The sequence below is a fragment of the Lipomyces tetrasporus genome, assembly GCF_029532465.1.
Source record: "Lipomyces tetrasporus strain NRRL Y-64009 chromosome Unknown POJ06scaffold_7, whole genome shotgun sequence".
Lineage (NCBI taxonomy): Eukaryota > Fungi > Ascomycota > Lipomycetes > Lipomycetales > Lipomycetaceae > Lipomyces > Lipomyces tetrasporus.
Genome location: NW_026611602.1, coordinates 120,282 through 138,498, shown reverse-complemented (window position 1 = coordinate 138,498; position 18,217 = coordinate 120,282). Strand labels below are relative to the sequence as shown.

Here is an 18,217-nt window from a genome sequence, read left to right as displayed (position 1 = left end):
CTTCTCGGCTGTTTCCAACTATTTCAGCATGGGATGATATTGTCACCGCAAGGTTGGCTACAATAATATGACTCCACAAATTCGACGACACAATTTCATTCCTGTTAATTTAAATAATTTAATCATGCTCTTTAACATGGGATCAGATTAATTTCCAAACGCCTTGTCAAAGTCAACCAGTGTGATACGATACCTGACCTTGTTTTGATAGCATTTCTCTAAAGCCTCGCCACATCCCGCCGCCGACACCGGAATCGTTGTCACCCAAGGTCTGATGCCTTTCTCCGCAGCCAAATCCAACATTTCTAAAATCTCGGTCTTGCTGCCGATGTGTGTCGTGCCAATCAATACGCCATTCGACAGCAGTGACATCGGATTGATCTTGTATCCATCACCTTCTGGAAGGCCAACGTTGATGAACCGGCCGTGCGTCTTCAACAGCGACAAGTACTCTCCCAGAGCGAAACCGTCTGTCGAGTTCGCGCAGTTGACGATCAAGTCGAGCTTGCGCTTATATTCGCCATTCCACCCCTTCTTTTCTGTTGCGAGGAATACGTCGGCACCAAGCTTCAATGCGTCCTGCTTCTTTGAATCAGACCGTGAAATCGCAACGACAGTATCCGCGCCCAATGCCTTTGCCCACTGAATGCCGAAATGACCGAGACCGCCTATACCAATGATTCCGACGGTTTTGCCTGGTCCACAGCCATTGCGCACGAGGGGCGAATAAGTAGTGATACCAGCACACATCATCGGCGCGACCAGATGCGTCTCAAGCACGTCAGGAATCTTAAACGTAAACTGCTCGTGCGCACGAATATGCGATGCATATCCACCCTGGGTTACAACACCGGCGGCACCATCCACATTATCAACCGGGTACACACCACCGTAAGTACCCACTCTCTGCTCACAATACGCCTCGTTATCGTTCTTGCAATCGTCGCAATTCATGCACGAACCGATCTGTGCACCAACGCCGACGCGGTCGCCGACTTTGATGCCAGATACCTTGTCGCCGACTTTGATGGCCGTGCCAATGATTTCGTGGCCGACGACCAGTGGGAGGCGGGCGTCGCCCCAGCCGCCCCTAACTGTGTGTACGTCAGAACCGCAAACTCCGCAAGCGGAGATCTTGATGTCGATGTCGTATGAGCCGAATGGCTTTGGCTTGTACTGGGAATTGTTAATGGCGTATTGAAAACTTCTGGAAAAAAGCCAATGCACACCTCAAATTCCTTGGGCGACGCCCAGGTCTCGTATGATTCGACAGCAAAGCCTTTGAAAGTATCGGGATAAACCATTGTGAATTATTCAGTCTTATCTGGGCTACAGTCAGTATACCCCATTTCCACAAATGCGCCCCATAATGCCCTTATATACTGTCGGCTGCAGCATCCCGCTGTTTGCCGCTCTTAGTCGTCTCCGACGTTGTCGACCCCAAAATCGCCGACGACAGCACGGTTTGGCTGTAGGTTTCGGCGAACCCTGTTATGAATACAGCTCCGATGGCTTGTGCCTGTAAGCTTATTTCTCAAAGTATAAAATAAAGTTCATAAGTCTATTGCAACATTGCAGCCTCCGTCTAACTCAGGGCAGGTAGAATGGATCAAATACAACAAAAGCCTAGTTAACTCCTACACCCCATGCATGCTCAATTTCGCCGTACATAATTTCCTCGCAATTCATGCACGAACCGATCTGTGCACCAACGCCGACGCGGTCGCCGACTTTGATGGCCGTGCCAATGATTTCGTGGGCGACGACCAGTGGGAGGCGGGCGTCGCCCCAGCCCCCCTGACTGTGTGTACGTCAGAACCGCAAATTCCGCAGGCGGAGATCTTGATGTCGATGTCGTATGAGCCGAATGGCTTTGGCTTGTACTGGGAATTGTTAATGACGTATTGAAAACTGCTGGATCTAACATCATCCGTATTCGCATTAGTAAGCAAGAAATCGTCATTTATTCGTATTCGAACTACGAATTCGTTATTCGCGGACACCACTAATTCTGCCTAATCACACCCTTTGCCATAGTTAAAATAATGACTGATGCTCAAATATACGCCTGCGGTAACATTATTGGGGTGGAAACACTCTAGCAGGCCGCGTTATTTACGTGGTTTTTTTTAACCCTTGACCCGACGGGCATTAAAACCTTAATCTTCTTGCTACTGCGGATAAAGAGTAAAATTTCTGTTTGTTTCGTAGCAAAATCCGTTTAGGGCTAGGGTTGCCGGATTGGAAATGTCCCGTGATACGAAAGTTTAAAGCTTCTTGGTGGCGAGATATAATATTGATTCGCTCAGAGACTGCCAACGCCTCCGCTGATAAATTCTCCGCAGTACCCACGTCCGTCCCTACTGGATCGTTTTCAGCTCCCCTAACAGAACTTCCAGTCACAATGTCGACTTCAAAACCAACATTCAACCCTCTCCCTGCCTGGTCAGAGCCCTTTTGTATCACCCCGGAGGAGAGAGTACGCCATTTACGCTCACTGCTCTTGGATGAGTCGCAAGAATATCAGCGCAAGAATATCTTGTTTCTTATACACTTGTATGAAACTGGCCAACTAAAGGAGTTGCGGCCAGGAAAAATCACCTGGATTTTCGACGGGAAAATTGTTGATGGTTTGCCCAAGGAGATTCCTCCAGGTTCGGCTGTATGGGCCGAGGTTCGTCTTAGTTCTGGTTTGGGTTGTTATAGATTACTTACTTGACGCTTAGAGTATTCATCATCAGTTTATGCAGACAACTCAGACGCCGCAGGTAGTATCTCATATTAGTCGTAGCTATTGTGAGGACCAGCGGTCTTACTGTCACAATTCATAGCATATCCAAATGTCACACTCAGCGTCGTACGGGCACACGGTTGTCTGGAATATGCATGAGGTAGCAGCTTTAGCGTACTTCTAGGATGGATTTTTCTATTTCTAATCCTTCAGCAGATTTTTGCAAGATTGACTCCCAGCTATCTACGGTGGTCAGCCAGATATCATTCTCGACTCCATTATGAATGATACTGGGTCTGACGTGCAGACTATTTTCACAACAGATTTGGCATTTCTGGGTTATAACCCTTATTCCTATGCAGGACGGCTCGGTGGTGCCTTTTTCTCAACAGCCTCTGGTGGCATATTTCGTGAACGGATTGTTCTGGAAATGCAGATAATCAAGGCAGATGGAACAGCTGTTTCACCTTGGTTTGAGGAAATTGCTGTGATTACTACTGCACAACCTGGTTTTCCGCAACCTCGACTGTCGGGAAATGCAATGCGTAACTACCTTTATTTTGCAACTGCTCCTGGAAACTCAACTCTGTATGTTGCACAGAAGAAAAACGGAATTATATCCCAGCTTCCGGTTATCTAGAAGATTTTTTCCTGGGCATGGTTATGGTAATCATGTGGGTCGGTTGTGCAGTGGAAGAAAAAAAGTCTTGCTGTAATTATTATCCCATCGCTGCCAAAAATGTGTTCTTAGCAAAATTTACTTATTTCTCATCCCCTTATTGGGAGCATGGAAAAGAAATCTACCATCTCTATTCAATCCATTAGCTTAAACATACCTGGTGACGGAGCTGTGCTAGCCCTTGCCTGGAGTTTCCTGGGGTTGTTTCGTTGAAAACTCACAGGATGGTGGGTAGCGTCTCCGGGAACAGATCCCTAGCCACGATGTTGTCACATGCTGTGGCGTTGTGGTGATATCCGCTGAGACTGGTGAGTGTCAATCGTTTCCGAGCTCTCTGGCATTTACAGCCTTGCGCGACAATCTTGTCCCCTTTAGGAAAAAACTGCCACTGATATGTTTCGAAATATCAGAAATGCCACTGGCCGCGTACTCTGGAGGTTTAGGGTTGCGCACAGATACTAGCAAACTTAAATCAGAGATTCGTGAAGCTACATGTTATGAAGACTAACAGAAGCCAGTAGAGATCTGGAACACTTATTCAGACGGATGCGATAAGGTTTTAGATATCACAGAAAGCTTTCTGCACCATGGAACTGTGGTTGGCCGCAACCAGCGTGCAAGTACTGGCCAAGAACGAACAGTCGTATAGCTGGAATCGTGCACATCGTAAGATCCATTATATGCTAACAATACATCACAAGAGTATCCACAACTCAAACATCACCTGCTGAAATCGAACGTCCTAATTCTCTGAGTGGCAAGTACTTCCAGTAACCACTATGTCGCATGGCAATCAAAGGCAGCAAGAATTTCTCAACAGGCCACGGCAAAGGTGGCCAAGATTTGTGTTCCGGCGGAGTATGGGACCTGAGGAATGACAAGCCTGTAGCAAAACTCGGGTGGTTCATATAGTATTTTGTCTGGCTCTCTGACCAATCACGTATCTCCTCAGACGTGAACACTCTTAAGCGCTGGGGCGCCAAATCCTCGACTTCTTGGCGAAGCTCTGCACCCTTCAAGATTTGATCATCCAGCTGGATCGAATGTGGTTGGATTTCTTTGTGCAGACGTTATATTTTCTAGGAAGGCATCAATTGCCTCGTACAACTCCTTGTGCTGCAATAACTCTTCGGCAAAGTCGAGCTTACGCTGAAGAAATGGGAAAATAACGGTCTCTTCAGCGTCGTGATGCTCAATTAACGCTCTGCACCACACCTTGCAGTATCCAAGGAAGTTTCGAAGGTCATCGCACGGAGGATCTGTGAGAAGCTTGAGTATATTGCGGAACGCCGCTTCGAATGTGAAATGCGCACGGCGCATGATCTCGCGTTGCTGCTCGTGGGGATCAGTTGGAAGTGGCACAATCTCCATGATTGTGCTTGATTAGCAGTTAAGTGGAGGAAGTAACCCGCAATGGTCGAGGCGAAAGCCATCCCCTGGGCAAATATAGGGGAATATGGCATTGCTATATAAGGTCGGGAGTAGGTGTTATATTCCTGACCGATGGACTCAACACCGGCGTGTCAGCGTCGGCCTCGCTTGTAGCTCTTAAAAACGTCGGTTGTTCATAGTCAACATAGTCAACCGTCACGCGCCAGCACCCGCTCATTGTCCAGAGGACAGGACATTGGAACCCTAATTAGGCGTCCTTGGACTAAGGTGCGGCGAGGTAGATCAAGAAGAAAAAGGAGTTGAGCCATCCAGCGGCTCGTAGATAACAGAATACACAGAGAAATCGCCCGTCTGCCTGTCTGGTAAAACAGACTTCAATAGTTCGCAAGAAGTCGTCGAGTGTGAGAGGAAGTAACGCTAATGTTATCGACACTCTCGTTGCTCTGTCCATCGCATGCCCTCTAATGGACATATCCCTGATATATCCCGTACGTGCCCGCAGGCTTCGAAGCTTCCCTGATCTTCAGTTTTGCCATCATTTCCGAGTACGATGATTTGATCGACACCGGGCAGGGGATGACCTTAGAACTGAACCACTGCCACGAAGACAGACTCGCACTTACTAGGGTGCGTTACAAATACCACAGTTGAGCCAAGTTGGTGAAGGAGACCTTGCTTTGCAAACTCCTGGCTGAAGACCTGTCTCTCGGTCCATCGATCTAGTCCACGTCAATGAGGATGATATCTGCCTTTGCATGTACCGATCTTGCGATTGCCTAAAGTGACCAGATGAGCTTGCTATGAGAACAAAGTAGACAGTTGACAACGGAACTTACTATTCGCTTTAACCCTGAACCCTGAACCGGCTTAGTGTCATCCCCTTGCTGCCATCCGCAGTCTGATCTCCTAATGGAAGTAACGCCAATAGACATCGAGTGCGCAGGCCCTGGACACCGTATAGTACCATTCGCTGTCTAATAATGCCTCACCGATGATGTTTTTCTGCACGGTGGAGTTGACGAGCCATGGACTTTGATCGCAGAATGCAAAAGTTGAGCCGTAGCTAGCTAATTCGCCCTCAATTTCGGGCAGCTCATTGAGAATAGCTCGCAAAAAGGTTGTCTTCCCAGATCCGACTGGCCCAACAACATTTGCAACAAATATTGCGCAGAGTGGGCAACGCTTCCTTGCCCCAGCCAAATCTTCCGTTGCGCACAGTGATTGCATCTGGGAAAGTTTCTCTCCATTTTCTTATCCCACGAGTGAATCAGGTGTCGGGGACCATAACCCTGGAGAGAGTCGTCGTCAGAGAACATGGGTGGCTCTGCTGTGGTACTTTCAAATTCCGCCTTTCCTGCGGCGGGGGAGTTGACAGACATTCCTGGATCCGTTTCAGGGTCCCAATTCCTGCAGCAATGATAGGTACAGACTGGGTCAGTGTGACAATGGGGGTAGATAGGAGAGATATCCGAGACAAGGACGTGAAAGCCTGAGCCGAAAGGAGAGACGGGTGTGAGCTAACTGCTGCGACATTTGCTCTCTGGGAAAATAGCACCAATCTGGGCTGCAACAAGATTGAAATCAGACAATGGTGCGTAATTTGACCAACAGATAGCGGGCTTACAAATGCAGAGTATCATTATCGACTTGAGTCTGAACCTGGCTGATGTCTGAATTTCGGTGGCACGCAACTTCTGGACAAACGATGCAAGTTTGCCAGTGAAGCCTAGTAGTTTGACTTTCTTCATCTGTCCAAGCATATTAGCAGTCATGTCAATCCTAGTATGGACAGCCTCGTTCCATCTCATCTGTCCCTTGCCGAGATATGGAGCTAGTAGTACGGATCACAGCAACGGAAACTGCGACATGGTTAGAACGGCGCTTTTCCTGCCGGAACGCGTGATGGCATGACTGACCTAGCGAGACAGTGATGGGGCTATACACGCCCAGGACACGTCTCGCTCCAACAGCCATACTGCCAAGCCAATCTGGGCGATGTTGGCCCACACTTTGTTCGTATCTTCAAAGGCGAGCATGAATTGCTCTACATCTGTACTCATCAGAGTGACGGCAGCCGACTCCTCGAGCTCATTTGTATTTGAGTCCGCAGTCTTGCGGTAAATGTGACAAGCATCCTCTAACCATGATCATCACCTGGTTCATGGTATACTAATACATTCCGGTGGAGACCTGTTGTGTAGGAGACATTTCAGCGAAATTAGAGGACGATCTTGAGATTATAAGAAACATAACTTACAGCTGTACCGATGTATACCAAGGCAAATGCCCCTATCAGACCATAGCTGTTGTTCTTGGTTGTTATGAATTACATCTCCGATAGCTTGTGCCCGTAAGCTTATTTCTCAAAGTATAAAATAAAGTTCATAAGTGTATTGCAACATTGCAGCCTCCGACAACTCAGGGCAGGTAGAATTGGATCAAATTACAACAAAAGTCTAATTAACTTCTACACCCCATGCATGCTCAATTTCGCCGTACATAATTTCCTCCAACCACCGTCTAGCAGTCCGCGCATACTCACCCGATTTGCCCTCGACTTTGAGCGGGATCTTGACGTCCCGGCCGGATATTCCGATTTCGCCAACCGGCGCAATAAAAAACGCCGTACCGCAAGCAAACGCCTCAATGATTCTCCCTGAATCAACAGCGGCCACGATCTCGTCGACCGAGAAGTGCCGTTCACTAACAGATATCTCTGGCATTCGTTCGCGGACAAGTTCCATAACACTCCTCCTGGTAACGCCATCCAAGACCGTGCCAAATTCCAATGGCGCAGTAACGAATTCGACGCGACCATCCTCGGTCCTCCAGACGACGAAAAAATTCGCACCACCAGCCTCGGTGACGAGGCGTTTGTCGGCGTCGAATAGCCACAGAACTTGATCGTATCCGAGAGAAGACGCGTGGGACTGGGTCTTCAACGTCGGTCCGTAATTCGCACCGACTTTGGCGTAGCCGAACCCGCCCGGCCAAGCGCGGACGGATTCCTCGGGCGACGATGCCAGGAGACGGAGCGGTCGGCTGTGCCACGAGGGCAGCTTGCTTGCAATGATTAGAAGCATGGCATCGTTGGGTTTGCTGAGACCGAGACGAGGTGTCGTGCCGATCATCATCGGTCTGAGGTACAAGAAGTCGTTTTCATCGGTGTCCGACATTGTCGCATTGCCCGACCACGCCAGCCAGCGTTCTTCGACGGCCGCAAAAGCACACAGCAGCGCAACGAACTCGTCGTTGTCGAAAGACGGAAGCGCAATCCGGTCTGCCGACATGTTCAGCCGCTTGGCGTTGAGATCCGGTCTGAAAACGCGTATTTTGCCGGTCCGTTTGCTCCTGTAGGCTTTCATTCCCTCAAAACACTCGTTTGCGTAGTGAAGCACTGTCGCGGACGGATCGAGTGGGAGTGGCGCGTATGGAACGATTGCGGGGGCACCCCAGCCAGTGGAATTGGACCAGGTTACCGTGAGCATATGGTCGGTCGTCGAGCCGGTCATAGTTCGTGGGTCGGTGAATGACTTGAGAGCCTTGCTGCGGGTGATGGCTAAATCACGTGCGTAGAACGTCTGCGCAGGACAAGACGCGGTGACAGGAATATTTTCGATCGCCATAGCTTCTGTCTGATGAGGGCGTGGAAACAGAAGAAGGAAGTGGTTGCGGGACAGTACTGAGCTTTTAAAATGTTTGAACAGGGAGTGAAGTGAGTCAGTAGAGTCATAACAAGGACATGTCAAAGTTCAGTCACCGACTATTGCCGATTTACCCTAATTCGTGATAAACTTTCAAGAACACTTCTTGTTCATCAGACTGGGCCGTTGGATAAAATAGCAATAATATTAAAAATAGTTAGCGTACATAAACCGTTTTCACCGCTGAGTCAACTGACGGCATGCGGCGCAAATGCCGTTGTAGCCGTGATTTGCCGGGATTAACCGAGCGATGACGGCGGCGATGGTCGGATGATTCATTTTCCACTCGCCGATATCGGTGGTCTCCCGTCCGCGATAAAAGTACATCGCCGAATAATATTCGCAAATGCACCTACTTGTCCCGCACGCGGTCTCGTCAAATAAGTCCTATGCGGGACAAATAGAGCATCGCATAGAGCATCGCACCGCGTGCGCCAATGCATCGTACTGATTAGGTGAGGACCGCGTGCGGGAATGGCTGGGACTGATTAGATGAGCGCCGCGTGCGGGAATGCGGGGATTTGTCAGGCACAAACCAGACCAACAGATCCCGCATGCAAAACCAGACAACATATGTACAGAGCGAGATTTGACATTGTAAGTGAAGAGTTGCTCTGTCATGCATCGAGTATTAGCAAGGAGGATCGCAGCTCTCTTTCGACCCTATTCAAAAAGGTGAATCGTTCTTTTCAACACTGCAGCTTCCCCTTCCGAGACTCGACATTGCTTCTACGCATGAAAAACCGCACGGCCGTTTCCTGACCGAACCTAATAGCTTTACATCGAGTCAAAGAATTAAGATGCCCGTCACCGAGCTTGTGTTTCCATTATACAAGCCAGACCCTCAATCTCTTGAGGAGCTAAAACAAAAAGAAAATCAAATTTTTCAGTCCTTCTGTGGTGTTGAGGGCCTCAAAGCGGCATTCCGCGGAGTAGTGCTAGAGGACAATGGTGTTGCGGTTGATCCAAAAACCAGAGGTATACTCGTCCTTGGTAAGTTTCCCCATTAATATTGCGTCAACGTGTTATTAACCGGAGGAGAGCTAGACTGGACAGATTCGTCGTCCTTCCATACCTTCTATCCAACCTCTCCCAATTACGCGTCTTTTGGCACGATGTTTACGCCATTTGTTGCCGCTCCGGCCACACCAGAGTTGTACGAAGCTGGAGGACGGTCGCTTTCATGCACATCCTCAAATTTTGTGCAAATAATTAAAGTCAAGTCTAGCAAAGCGACAGAGGAGGCATGGAAGCGGCTAGAAGAATCTTTAAGAGAGTTTGGCATTAAAACACCAAACTTCTACCATGCAAATGGGATAGAGAAAGATGAAGGAGTGTTCTTAGGCTTGATTGGCTGGAGAAGTTGGCAGGTACGTGTATGTGACGACATGGGATGTGTCTCGCTGATGCAGTGATAGGAGTATGAACGCGTTGGAAAAGACATCTCCTTTCTTGAGCACCTTAAGGAACTGTCTAATAATGAAACGGCCCAAAACCTCATCACACAGCTGACTCTGCTCAATGAAGTTTAGAGTAAGAGGAATCTGAGCATTGCAGGCTTGTCGCAGTGGATTGCAGCTTGGTTGATATATTAAGATAATACTACATGTTATAACTAGTAACTAAAATATATCACACAATTGAAGCCACGATAAATGCATGAACGCTAATTTGCGACAGGCTTTATCACGGCAGTGTGCTCTTAAGTCCATCAGTTGCGCAGGTGGAGCTCAGTATTAGCAGTTCAAATGTGGCGCAAATCTAGTCCATGTTGCAACAATATTGTGTGTTCATCGCTCAGCTGGCAGCTCTAGCCTTCATGTTTATTTACTCATCGGGAAAACTTAATGTCTCAACCGGTCCTATCCCTTTACAGGCCACGAGACTCACCTTCTCAAATGGCTCAAGTTTCCTTCGAGGAGACGCAAGCCAAAGTGCCGTGGATTCAGCGTACTTCACAGTTGCGTCCTCATGAGACTGGCAGATATAAGCAGCTCGTGAGTCCCAAAAAGTTGCCCAGCCAACCTAAGTGGATCAATAGCACAGATCAATACTAATCAGTACTAAACAAATCTGCCCAGCTATTAGAAACACTCTTTTCTATTCTTTCTCCTTATTTTGGATACTCATAGAGTAGGATCTAGATAATTATAATATACTACCTTTAAACCCTTATATTATCTAAAACTTATTGATGAAGTACAAGCAGCACCTGAGCCGCCAGGATATAACCCAGAAATACACTCAGGCTGGGCATCATCTGAGAGTAATTTTGAGGAGGTAGATTTGTTACACTACCTGGCGAAGAAGAAGATATGTCCAATAAGGCGCCCCTCTTTTACGGAAAGCCACGACAACTGGACACAGTCCTTGCTTACGCTGAAATCAAATTCGCTTGTGACGATTCATTCGCCGACAGTAAACCCAAGAAGTGTGCACACCTAGCGAGCCTATTCCGAGGAGACGCCGCAACCTGGCTACGGACGGATTCAGGGTCAACGAGACAACGATATACAGGTGTTTACCGGGCACTTTGACCCTCCACCTTGTGACGTTCGTTAATAATGGTCCTTACGCCTAGGGGTGGATACGATTACTGTACCGTCAAAAATTTTAGGGCTGGACACGATATCGCCTACAAGACGATATCGCCATATCGTATCGCCGACGATACGATATCGCCAGAGGAAAATTCTTGGCGATACGATATACGATATAATGGGTGAATATCGTATCGTATCGCCTCAAAGCGCACGTGACTCTCTTCCTGTACGGGGTTCGGCTAAGTAAGACTTTGGCTCCAATTTTTTAACACACTTTGGCACTTTGCAGCCGATTACACTCGGAAATAAAAGAAGAACAGAAGAACGGAACGGTCCCCATATGTACGTATAGAAAGACAAACAAATAACCGACAAAGAAGAACCCAAAACGGAATTGTTGCCAATGCATGCTTATTGGGTAGTTCTGTGATAGTGAAGTATGCCCAGAGCCACTCAGTAACAGGTCTGGGTGGGGATCGTTTTCATGTGTCGGACGTACTACCGGCAACTGACGTGTCTTCTAGTACCTGAGAAGCAGATTCTTCAGGTAAGGCATCTGTGCGTGCGACATTATCGACAGATCCATCAATCGTTGATTCTGAATCTAATCGAGGTACTTTAGGAAGACAGCTGCTGCCTATAACTTGGAAATGGATTGAAGGCCTCAAGAACATATCTGATGTACCTAGTCGTAATCCCGGACGGACCCTCGAAGAGGTAGATGAGCCCTCAGGGGTAACAATATACAAGTGTTTACCGGGCACTAAGTATGTAAGTGAATACCAAAGGTGCCTTTAGGCGTTCGTTATTCTTAACGAGGGTTAAGTTCTCACATTTGAGATACATTTCTTCCATCTTATTTCTATAGGTATAGAAGAGTAGGGGTCTCCTGTAATTATTCGGTACAGTCGAGCAAATTGCGGCGTCTTGCACCTGTTCAAGTTGTGTAGGAGGACCTTTCATAAGCCATAAGTCTAGTCTCAATAAACCATTAACTTTCATTGTTTTTTGTCCCGGCTGATGTTTTCCTAATCAAGAACTGTTTGAAGCCATTTTAAAGAACTTGAAATACAAGTTGACCCTATTATTGAATGAGCGGATAAGATGGAACAAAAAGAAAATTCTTCTACACAAGCTTTGTCAGAGCTTTCCCGTACTCCTGCCATCCCAGAGTCTCATCCATGTCTTCGGTATGTCTTCGAAAGTTGTCTCCACAATGGTTTGTCCGTCTTCTCTAGCTTTGAGCTTGCCTTCCTGGTAACCTTTAATAAGAGCCCCTATAATCTCAGTGAATCTTGCTGGTGTAGCGTCTGTCACAACTAAACCCCTGATCTGGAGCCGCATGGCGATGACGTCGTACCAATTCTTGATGCCAACCGGATCGCCGTTATAGGTTTAGACATCGCGCCACATGCGGCGACCTGGCCGTTCTTCTTCATTACCTTCAGCACTAGATCCAAGATCTGGCCGCCCACGTTATCGAAAAGGACTTCGACGAAGCCCTCAGCGGCCTTGTCCAGGTCCTCTTTGAATGTCGGGCTCTTGTAGTTCAAGCTGACATCGGCACATAGCGTCTCAACCCATTTGCACTTCGCGTCCGTCCCAGCAATATCAATCACCTTCTTACATCCCAGCATATGCATTGCAATCTGGACTACCGTTGAGCCAATTGCACCAGCTGCTCCGCTAACCACAACGGCATCGTTAGGTCCAGCTTGCACAATATCGACGAGTCCATGGTAGGCGGTCACGCCGGCTACGCCAAATACTCCGGCATAGTGCGTCAGTGGCAGATCGCCGATCGGCTTCAGAGGCAAGCACGCCTCTGCGGGCATGACGGAATACTCCAGCCAGCCACCCATAGCAGAGACCACTGTTCCAACGGGTAGATTCTTTGATTTAGACTCAACAACCGCGCTGATGGAAGCATACGACGTTATAACCTCTCCTACTTTGACCAGTACGCTGTAGTGCCTGGCGGGGTTGATATTGGCGTCGATCAGCAACCGCTGCGCCGGGTCATTGGATAGATACATAGTCTTGAGCAACACTTGATCTTCTCCTACCGGAGGGATTGGCTTCGTCACCAGCTGGAAGGTAGCATCGGGCCCGGACAATATCGGAAGATCGGTGACTTTCTTGGTCAGAATCCATTGGCGATTCGTTTGAGTTATTATTGCGAAACAATGGGTGAAGATCTACTCGAACAAAATCGTATAATAACAAACTAGAAAATGTCTAAAGGTTAGGTAAACCAATAAATGGTGGGAATGGTGATGTATGATGTAGTTGTAGTTCGTAAGCGCCTGGCTGGTATATGAGCGAACAATCCTAGTCTAGTATTATGGATGCAAAATTCGCGGTTTTATATCTGTTGTCCTGATCGTCATTCCAAAACAGAATTTCCAGTCGGCAATGGAGAAAGCGAAGTAACGACCGCAGAGCGGAGATGTAAATTGCGACTGCCATCGTCGCCATTGCCGCAATCAACTTGGCAACGATCGCGACCTTATGTAACGCGTATCTGTTGTGAGCCGATATGGCGATTGCTTTCGGACCGGTCTTATCAGAGACCAATCCCCTCCAATCCAGCCTACCGGACTTAAACGTTTTGTATTCCTCCGAGGTGATATAGTATCCGAAGACCTATGCGGTCCAAAAATCGGGTGGGAAAGCTACGGTCATACGGTGAATCACCAGTGTGCGGGAGAAGATAGAGGTTAGATGGAACACCGCGTGCGGACCAAAGTGGAGCACCGCATGCGGGAGAAGGCAATACGGGATTGGTCCAATTTATGAAGACGCAAGATGACCGGGGCCGCATAATCCGGCGACATATATTATATAGAGTGGTGTTTTGATATTCTGATAGAAAACCCATGCTCTGTCGCTCGCCCATTATCGAAAATGTCCAGAAGAATTGCAGCTTCGTTCCAACTTTTCTCAAGAAGGTTAGTATATCCACCATTGCCTGAATCGCTTCCCCCTGGGAATCTCAAGGCTGCTTGTACTATCTGACAAACTATATGACTTTTTCCTAATTGAGTCAAATAGCTTCTCAACAAGTCAAAGGGTCACGATGCCGATCACCGAGCTTGTATTCCCAGCATTCAAGAAAGATTCGCAATCTGTTGCGGAGCTAAAGCAGAATGAACGTCAGATCCTTCAGTCTTTTTCTGGAGCTGCAGATCTTATCGGCGTATTTCGCGGCCCACTGATAGGGGAAAATGGCGCTACTGTCGACCCAAGTAGTCTGAGAAGTGTTCTTGTCCTCGGCAGGCCTCCCCTACGAACATCGTATGCCCTTGTTCCTAACACGAGTAACTCTAGAGTGGGCCAATGCTGCGGCCTTCCATGCCTTCTACCCAAACTCGGACCAGTATCAAGCCTTCGTCAAGAAAGTTAAGCCATTCGTCACAGCTCCAGCTACACCTCAGCTGTACGAAGCCGGAGGACAATCGACCGCATGCACATCTTCGAATATCACGCAAATGATCAAAGTCAAGTCCAACCAGACAACAGAGGAGGCATGGAAGCGGCTTGAAGGAACCATTGAAGAGCTGCTCACAGACAAGCCGCACTTTTACCATGCGAATGGGATAGAGAATGACGAAGGGGTATTCCTAGGTTTGATTGGTTGGAAGAGTTTGCAGGTACGTCTAATCGACAGCATGATATGATTCTAGTTGACACAGTGATAGGAATACGAGAAAGTTGGGAAGAATTCGTCCTTCCTTAAACGTGTAAAAGAACTGAATAATGACGAAGAAGTCCAAAATATCATCTCGCAACTGACTCTAGAATGAGGCGGAGAGTGGAGGATGTTGAGCAATATTGGAGGCTTATCAAAACTATAAAACCTAAGTGATGGAATGATCTTATGGTCAATTGGTATCTAGAAATTTATGATAGGCTCTGTTATAATAATCTGCCTCAAGCCCGCTAGTTGCGCTGTTAAAAAAAATATTCACAATACCTTCCGGGCAATCATCAAGCTGCAAGGTAGAAGACAATGTTTTCCTTCCACGGTATAGCTATCATTACACAACGTAAAATTGTATCTAACATGTATGCGACAATACACTCATTGCTCTATAGGACTGTTTTAGCCTTTCGGGCATAGTTACTCAGTGCTATCAGGGCAACTAAGTGCTTCAACCCGTCCAAGCCCTTTACAAGCCACAAGGATCATCTTTTCGAAAGGTTCCAATTTCCTTGGCGGCGAAGAGAGCCAGACTGTTGTAAAGTCACCATACTTTACTGTTTCGTCCTCATAAGAATGTTGGAGATAGGTCGCCCGTGAGTTCCAAAAGGCCTGCTTGGTGGAGATGGGCAGGATGGATAACGTCGGTAGCTCCGGGCAGACACCATGCTTAAAGATCGAGTAGACCGCATATATCATAAAAGCCACAATAACCGTCCGACGGATGCTTTCAGTAAGGATCCAGGTCTGCCAGGAAGGCTGCGCATCTCGAAGCTCAACATCTGCTCGGCGCAGAAGCTGTAAGCCCCACGCTCCCAGATAGCTTTGTTGCTGTTCAGCTAGGGCTCGCTGCTTAATGTCTCCGTGAAATATCCTGATGATTTGGTATAAGACCATTGCCTGCAACTTTGTCAGATCCTCCAAAAGCGCCCCGCAGGAAGTTGGCTTCTTGAGCAAATCCGACACCTCAGCGTTTAGAGACCGAAATAGTACCGATTCATTGTCTTCATCCATGCAGAGACACGCAGCGCAGACACCAAAAGCCGCTCGTATTGTCTGGGGAAATGAATCACAGACCAAGTCCTTACGTATGAATACCGTCTCTGCATGTTGAGCAAAAGCTCGTGGGTAGCTTTTGAGTTGCTCAATCACCCATTTCCAGCTTTGTGTGTTGCCAGATACAGGTTGCAAGTCGCCCAGTTGGCCGAGCATATCTGATACACTCGGATACATCAGTTCTCTCACCAGCATGCTGTCGTTCAAGTCGATTTCAAAAGCTGTGTCGGACCAGAAATCCAAGTCGACTGAGGCCGGTCCGCTCGCTGGCGCATCAACAGGATTGCTGGCGACACCGAACGAGCTAGACTCCATGGTTTGTGGCGGAGACGGGTAACGATAATGACAAGTTCTGTTATTTTTTTGACATCTTTTGCAGGCGGGATATTCAAGGCCGCACTTTCGTTTCCCCCTAAAGCACGTGTCGCACGATCTTTGACGAATTGGCATATTGTAAGTGGTAAGCCTAGCGATCCTTGGGGAAAAGAGGAAAAAGCTATGCCGGCTGTGTCGTGTGATTTAAGAAGGTCCTTGGCTGACAAATAATATACAATTATTTATTAGTATCATACGGGGGGGCTTTCCCCATGTTTCTCAAACTACGGTGCTTGACCGTGTGCCCTAGCCCTTAGATAACAGGGCACCAGTTCGATTCGACATGTGGGATATAGCGATGCTGCCCCGGCTTCTGTCAGAATTAAACCAAATAAGGTTCTGAAATTTAATCAAGAGAGGTAAAGTAAAACTGGCAAGTCTGAAGACTTTGCTGGAAGAAATAATGAATAGTCATAAGTAGAATCGTCGTAAGGTATCGTCGACAAATGGTAGTATTGCTCAGGACGGTCTGGTTAGGGTTCCGCCCGGCCCACTGTCACGGTATGACGGTGGTTTAAAATAATTTACTATAGTTAATTTAAGTCTTAATACAGTAGAACCCCGTTAAGCCGATGTACTCCTAGGCCACGCCCAGTGTGTATACAGCTCTATCACCTTCAACCTATCATCAGCAAACCCTCATCAACTAGTCTTCTGTCTCCTCAATCCCGAGAATCTCGCTGTCACCATGACTGCTACGTCCGAGCATGGCCCGCCTCCGAGACGCCTGTTGTTCATCCAAATGTTCGGTCCACCGGGTTCCGGAAAGAGCACGATGGCAAGTCTGCTGGCTCGATCGATCGGTGGCGTGTTCCTCAACCACGATATCACCAGAACCACCGTCAGTAGACATGTTCCAGACTTCAACGCGGCGGCGCAGCTTGCCTATGACCTCGGCTGGTTGCTCGCCGAGGAGATGCTCAAGCAAGGCGGAGCGTCATCATCGATAGCGCCTGCTACTACAAACAAATAATCGAACAGGGAAAGGCGCTTGCTGAGAAGTACGGCGGCGAGTACTGGTACGTCGAGTGCCACATCGACGATATCAACGTGCTGGAAGATAGGCTGCGTAACAGAGCCTCACTGAGCAGCCAGCGAACAAGCGTGGACAGTTTCCCGGCCGATGCCAGCGCCAACCATCACGGTGAGGATCCTCGCGCGCTCTTCGAGAGAGCTCCGTGCCGTCCTGCCAGCCATGCTATCGTCGTTGATGCGACTCGCAGCCCAGAGGAGTGCCGAGCTATCATTCTGGAGCAGATGGGCTTTTCTGTGGCTATACAAGCGGTTGAACAGAGGTAGTGGAAAGAATGGTTGACTAGGAAGGAAGTGTAGAGCATGAAGAGGGGTGGAAGTCTTGAGAAAAAAGGCGCTAGCCAGATCGGGTGGGAAAAGACTCAATTCTGTGGTGTTCTACCCCAGAAGAAATACAGATGCGTTGCGACACTGAAACTGTCAATCTCGGCGATCCATACATATGAACCCGGCTCACCTTGCTCTGCAAATGAGCTGGTCTAATATACGTAATGGATCGGTTTATATTCAGATATACAAGCTGTTGTTATTGTTACGGTTTCCACATTCTTGCCCGATTCTATTATTGCTCTGATCGACTGCCATATCTGAATCACAGGGACTAAAATTTATTTAACTATAAGATTTATAATTAAATAAGAAGACGAAATAAAATAAAAATAATACTTACAAAATAAAAAAAAATGATATAAATAATAATTAAAGCATGAATATAATATTAAGGAGTTCTAGCACAGTACCATTATTAACATTATTAAAAGAAGGAAGCAAAGAAATACAAACGGATTTTATTGCGACATTATATGAACGCTTTAACAGAGTCAATAGCCTCGTAGCCTCCCCATTCATACTATGCCGGCGCAATCCAAGCAAGTCTCTCCCCTGGCTGAACAACCGCTCACAGGCAACTTCAGAAGCAGGGAGCTTCGTTACCAATACTTCCTCAATCCCCTTCATAAAATATTCCTTCTCTCTACTCCGTTCTAAATTTTTCCTCGAGGT

At 47.6% G+C, this 18,217-nt stretch overlaps 11 protein-coding genes across 11 annotated transcripts; 4 read left to right on the top strand and 7 right to left on the bottom strand.

Moving 5' to 3' along the window:
- Positions 1-21: 21 nt before the first annotated feature.
- POJ06DRAFT_126488 (chaperonin 10-like protein) lies at positions 22-1,539 on the bottom strand. The gene is made up of 2 exons (XM_056184309.1): positions 1,230-1,539; positions 22-1,176 (listed from the first exon to the last, which is right to left on the bottom strand). Exons 1-2 carry the CDS (start codon positions 1,302-1,304, stop codon positions 148-150), a joined length of 1,104 nt encoding a protein of 367 aa, XP_056042479.1. The 5' UTR covers positions 1,305-1,539; the 3' UTR covers positions 22-147.
- A 790-nt stretch (positions 1,540-2,329) lies between these two features.
- Positions 2,330-3,371, top strand: POJ06DRAFT_302012 (uncharacterized protein; the record flags this gene model as incomplete). Its single annotated transcript, XM_056190755.1, has 4 exons — positions 2,330-2,674; positions 2,727-2,768; positions 2,832-2,891; positions 2,988-3,371. Exons 1-4 carry the CDS (start codon positions 2,405-2,407, stop codon positions 3,369-3,371), a joined length of 756 nt encoding a protein of 251 aa, XP_056042478.1. The 5' UTR covers positions 2,330-2,404.
- Positions 3,372-4,123: 752 nt separating this feature from the next.
- POJ06DRAFT_282186 (uncharacterized protein) lies at positions 4,124-4,781 on the bottom strand (the record flags this gene model as incomplete). Its single annotated transcript, XM_056190008.1, has 2 exons — positions 4,124-4,373; positions 4,480-4,781. The coding sequence occupies 2 exons, from the start codon at positions 4,779-4,781 to the stop codon at positions 4,124-4,126; spliced, it is 552 nt and encodes a 183-aa protein (XP_056042477.1).
- A 740-nt stretch (positions 4,782-5,521) lies between these two features.
- POJ06DRAFT_238940 (uncharacterized protein) lies at positions 5,522-6,776 on the bottom strand (the record flags this gene model as incomplete). The annotated part of the gene is made up of 6 exons (XM_056186020.1): positions 5,522-5,578; positions 5,639-5,748; positions 5,792-5,938; positions 6,019-6,209; positions 6,462-6,633; positions 6,719-6,776. The coding sequence occupies 6 exons, from the start codon at positions 6,774-6,776 to the stop codon at positions 5,522-5,524; spliced, it is 735 nt and encodes a 244-aa protein (XP_056042476.1).
- A 482-nt stretch (positions 6,777-7,258) lies between these two features.
- Positions 7,259-8,314, bottom strand: POJ06DRAFT_282185 (aminotransferase; the record flags this gene model as incomplete). The annotated part of the gene is made up of 1 exon (XM_056190007.1): positions 7,259-8,314. One exon carries the CDS (start codon positions 8,312-8,314, stop codon positions 7,259-7,261), a length of 1,056 nt encoding a protein of 351 aa, XP_056042475.1.
- A 903-nt stretch (positions 8,315-9,217) lies between these two features.
- On the top strand, positions 9,218-10,196 carry POJ06DRAFT_126368 (uncharacterized protein). The gene is made up of 3 exons (XM_056184308.1): positions 9,218-9,499; positions 9,554-9,876; positions 9,925-10,196. Exons 1-3 carry the CDS (start codon positions 9,307-9,309, stop codon positions 10,036-10,038), a joined length of 630 nt encoding a protein of 209 aa, XP_056042474.1. The 5' UTR covers positions 9,218-9,306; the 3' UTR covers positions 10,039-10,196.
- Positions 10,197-11,531: 1,335 nt separating this feature from the next.
- On the bottom strand, positions 11,532-12,051 carry POJ06DRAFT_238937 (uncharacterized protein; the record flags this gene model as incomplete). Its single annotated transcript, XM_056186019.1, has 2 exons — positions 11,532-11,812; positions 11,883-12,051. The coding sequence occupies 2 exons, from the start codon at positions 12,049-12,051 to the stop codon at positions 11,532-11,534; spliced, it is 450 nt and encodes a 149-aa protein (XP_056042473.1).
- Positions 12,052-12,189: 138 nt separating this feature from the next.
- On the bottom strand, positions 12,190-13,533 carry POJ06DRAFT_296078 (uncharacterized protein; the record flags this gene model as incomplete). The annotated part of the gene is made up of 2 exons (XM_056190531.1): positions 12,471-13,533; positions 12,190-12,414 (listed from the first exon to the last, which is right to left on the bottom strand). Exons 1-2 carry the CDS (start codon positions 13,083-13,085, stop codon positions 12,190-12,192), a joined length of 840 nt encoding a protein of 279 aa, XP_056042472.1. The 5' UTR covers positions 13,086-13,533.
- A 595-nt stretch (positions 13,534-14,128) lies between these two features.
- POJ06DRAFT_238935 (uncharacterized protein) lies at positions 14,129-14,855 on the top strand (the record flags this gene model as incomplete). The annotated part of the gene is made up of 3 exons (XM_056186018.1): positions 14,129-14,297; positions 14,329-14,702; positions 14,751-14,855. 3 exons carry the CDS (start codon positions 14,129-14,131, stop codon positions 14,853-14,855), a joined length of 648 nt encoding a protein of 215 aa, XP_056042471.1.
- A 37-nt stretch (positions 14,856-14,892) lies between these two features.
- On the bottom strand, positions 14,893-16,394 carry POJ06DRAFT_255758 (uncharacterized protein). The gene has a single exon (XM_056187927.1). It carries the CDS (start codon positions 16,256-16,258, stop codon positions 15,173-15,175), a length of 1,086 nt encoding a protein of 361 aa, XP_056042470.1. The 5' UTR covers positions 16,259-16,394; the 3' UTR covers positions 14,893-15,172.
- A 336-nt stretch (positions 16,395-16,730) lies between these two features.
- On the top strand, positions 16,731-17,645 carry POJ06DRAFT_255757 (uncharacterized protein). The gene has a single exon (XM_056187926.1). It carries the CDS (start codon positions 16,872-16,874, stop codon positions 17,154-17,156), a length of 285 nt encoding a protein of 94 aa, XP_056042469.1. The 5' UTR covers positions 16,731-16,871; the 3' UTR covers positions 17,157-17,645.
- Positions 17,646-18,217: the final 572 nt, after the last annotated feature.